General features: G+C 36.6%; 1 protein-coding gene across 2 annotated transcripts; it reads right to left on the bottom strand.

The window, feature by feature from the left end:
- Positions 1 to 1,498: 1,498 nt before the first annotated feature.
- LOC145107620 (putative apyrase 7) lies at positions 1,499 to 3,582 on the bottom strand. 2 transcript variants are annotated; one of them, XM_079044555.1, is made up of 3 exons: positions 2,188 to 3,582; positions 1,973 to 2,107; positions 1,499 to 1,825 (listed from the first exon to the last, which is right to left on the bottom strand). In XM_079044555.1, the coding sequence occupies exons 1-3, from the start codon at positions 3,203 to 3,205 to the stop codon at positions 1,554 to 1,556; spliced, it is 1,425 nt and encodes a 474-aa protein (XP_078900681.1). In that variant the 5' UTR covers positions 3,206 to 3,582; the 3' UTR covers positions 1,499 to 1,553. The 2 variants fall into 2 exon arrangements, with proteins under 2 accessions (XP_078900681.1, XP_078900680.1); XM_079044554.1 differs by having other exon boundaries at positions 1,499 to 2,107.
- Positions 3,583 to 3,616: the final 34 nt, after the last annotated feature.

Below are 3,616 nucleotides of genomic sequence, written 5' to 3'. Positions count from 1 at the left end.
GCTCCTAGGGTGAGTTCACTACGGTCTGTGTAACGTCAATGGTCCGTCTTAGGATGAATCGATTGCATTGTATAATCATACATTAAATTTTGATGTAATAGGTTGACTGTCAAATAAAAAACAACCATGCAAGACACTTTAGAGACAATACCCTTTTGGGTATATAAGGTATATAACATTTTGGAAAATCCAAAAACCAAGCCAACATGACCATTGTAGCACTGTTCTCGTAAATAAAAATTATTAGTATTACCATTGAAAGTAATAATTAATTAATTTAATATAAATGACAAATGATATCAAGTTCAAATCATTATAAACTAAAACTTTGAATTCGTAAGGTAATAAAAGTATAAAACATAATTGTCGCATTACAAAAAGGAAAGATAAATAACAAATAAAAAAAATAACCTGAAGAGATAATTACCAGGACCGCAAAATGCTTAGCCTCTGATATTAATATTGACCCATGCTTGTTGAAAGAATGAAGAGACGAGGGATGATTTGAGAAAGGTGAATTGTTGATGTATTTATAGGTTACCTTGGAAGGGTGCATGGCTTTTGATTACTAGCGATGTGGGATGCAATTAAGAAGGTTTGTAATGGTATTATGAGAGTATAAGGGTTGCATGTGGGTCAAAGGTGATAGAAAGGTTTTGGTTTCCTTGAGATGAAGGAAAATAAGGAAGGCGGTGGCTAGAATGTTTGATGTATGTGGGGTGGCAAGATGTTAGGATTAGTATGCATGGTTTGGTTGGTTTAAATGAGGTTCTCATTATGCATGGGATTGTGTATGGGAGAATTAGGTGGTTTGTTTACGTAAGGTTCAAGAAATTAGGGAGGCTAGTTAGCATGGGATTTTGGTTAGGATTGTGAGGGTTTAGTCGTTTAAATGTGGGATATGCATGGGTACTGTAAGGTTTTGAGTTGGTAACAATGTGGGAAGGTGGTTGTAAGGTTTTGAATGTAATTTTTGGATTCCAACAGTTTCATTACTCCAAATTTCGTACTGATTTTGGCTTTGATAACGATAGAATTTGCGAAAAAACTCAAAACATATAAGTTGTAGGGCTTTTTGTCTTCGCTGATACGATTGAAACACTAAGACATGGTCAATCTGTCCAACAACATCCTCGTTGCCCAATACTATGTTGTTTTGTCCAATGTTCACAATCATCCTTCGTTGTTCACCACTTCACTTCGGTCCCTGGCTTATCTTTTCTTCTTCTTGATCCCGCATTTCTTCGATTCGTTTTAGCTTTTGATCTTGATTTCCTCGTGTCATCCTACGATATTTCTTTGTGCACTACTTTGTAGCATTTTCGTCATATTTATCATTATAATGCAAAATCCATTGATCAATAAGTAATTAAACTGAAAATTAATCGATTGAAGAAGGGATAATGTCAATGAGACCCTACAAACTTTTATGTTCTATTTAAATCAAAATAGAAAAGTTGGTAGGACCTCAGTGACATTATCCCATTGAAGTAAAAGATGAAGAGGTAAATATGAGTATTTAAATTGTAATTGGTAAAATGAATCATCTGGCCCTATACAGGGCAACGTTTTGGGCCAAATGAATAATGTTGTCTTGGCTTCCTTCCTAACATGGGAAGCTTAATCTGGCTACGATAAACAACAAATAAAAGGATTACAAGAATAAAAAACACAAAATAAGGTGAGAATATCACCCTTTTAAATCTAAAATAAGAAACAGTACTTATACTCTTTGCTTTTGAAGTGTCAATACCCCATAAATCTTTCCCTTCAACCAATGCAGCTCCTAAGGTCCAAGAAACATCCCCAGGCCCAAATATAATATCTTTATCACCAACACAAACCACATTTTCAATGAGTGAAACCATATAAGGAACCCGAAAACACAGAAAATCAGCATACTTTTGATTTTGATTTATCCCCATTTTGGTCAAAGTCAAACCAGTCAATGATCTTGAACATAGTTTCTCACCTTTCTCCCAAATCTTTGACACATTTGCTTCTTCTGCATTTAAGTTTAACAAATTGTAAACAGCAAAGAATCCAGATAACGCATGGAAACGTGCAACAGAGTGACTCCCTCCAATTAAATTCACCATCTTTTCACCTAAAGTCAAACTTTTCGTGAGAACCGTAAAAAAAAAAAGAATATATGTTAAATGACGATAATACCCAAGGATAACTGACCATTTAGCTTAGTGGCTGCAGCTTTTGCTAGCCCTTTGCATTTTTCCCAATTTGGTTCTCCAAATAAATGCAATGAAGAAATCTTGTTTTCAATGCATCCATGGCAAGTGTAGTTTTGCATAAATCCATCACCAAGACAAGGATGACCAATCTCATAAATTCCCAAATCGCCCTTTCGTGAATGAGAATGACTCAGCATAGCCACAGTTCTATCAAAAGCTTCATCTAACCCAAAATCGGGTAATGAATCCGCGAATATTTCAAAAGAACCAATAGTTGATCTAAAAACACCAGCAGTTGGCTCTTTGATTTCTGTTGCTACCTGCAATGAAGAACCTCCAAGATCAAGAAGCCCTAATGTGGGCAATCTTGATGAATTTTTTAAAACACCCATGTGATAGTTTAAAGCAATCCAACCATAATAAGCTTCTTCTCTCCCACTCAAAACCCTAATCCAATCTTTTCTGTAATTAAACTTATGTAACTTGACTACACCTTCGACATCATCCAAAACCCCATTAGCGATATTTTCACCTAATCTTCTTAATCCGGCTGTAGCTAATACAAAGATTGGAGTAGCTTTATGTCTTTCATAAGGTACCCATTTTTCAGCTCTACGAATTAATGGCTCCAAAGATGCCCTTACGCCAGAAGAATTTCCGACAAATTGATCTAAACCAGGCTCGGTTTGCATACAATGGTATGCACAACCGTGTTTCCGATCATGGTTTTTTGTTGAATTATCAGGAAAAGAATGAAGTAAAATCGGTAATTCTGGATTCCGATTAGACATCCACATCCACTCGTATACATTTACTCTAGTTCCACTGCTTCCACAGTCGATTACAACAGTGAAATATGTGGGAAATCGCGGATTACGAATAAGGTAATAATACCCAATTAATATCAACAGTAGAAGTACTACTACTACAATGACGATGCCGGATTTTAATACTCTAAAATGATGAAAAAATCCCAGAATTGGAAGCTTCGCTTTTGAAGGGGATTTAGGTTCCATTTGAAGAAAAAAAAAAGTAATTGAAGGGACTTACGAGGGGGACTCACAGTAACTCCGGGATTGTTACGTGATCCGGTGATGATGTGATCTCACTTTTGGATGGCTGAATAGACTTGTAGAACAGTGGATTGCGATATTCTATCGATCTGTGAGTGTGAATCACATACATACCTTTGTGTTCGTGAATGATCAAATCACCGGCTTGTGATGTTAAACTCCGGAGTTGAGTGGTGGAGAAAAGTATAGCCTCCGCAACAGCAATCACTCCCTTTGTGTTGTTCAGATCCGTGTGGTACCAGAAAACCGGCTGGGTGGCTGCCACGAGGATCGACGGCCAGAACTACGACGTAGTTACGGCCTTCATTTGTTTAAAAGAAAATAAATTGCGAAGGGTGACATTAATTAATTATG

Source organism: Lactuca virosa, chromosome 4 (assembly GCF_052849685.1).
Source record: "Lactuca virosa cultivar CGN04683 chromosome 4, Lactuca_virosa_CGN04683_v6, whole genome shotgun sequence".
Lineage (NCBI taxonomy): Eukaryota > Viridiplantae > Streptophyta > Magnoliopsida > Asterales > Asteraceae > Lactuca > Lactuca virosa.
The sequence above is the reverse complement of the archived record's forward strand: the minus strand, read 5'-3'. Positions and strand labels throughout refer to the sequence as shown.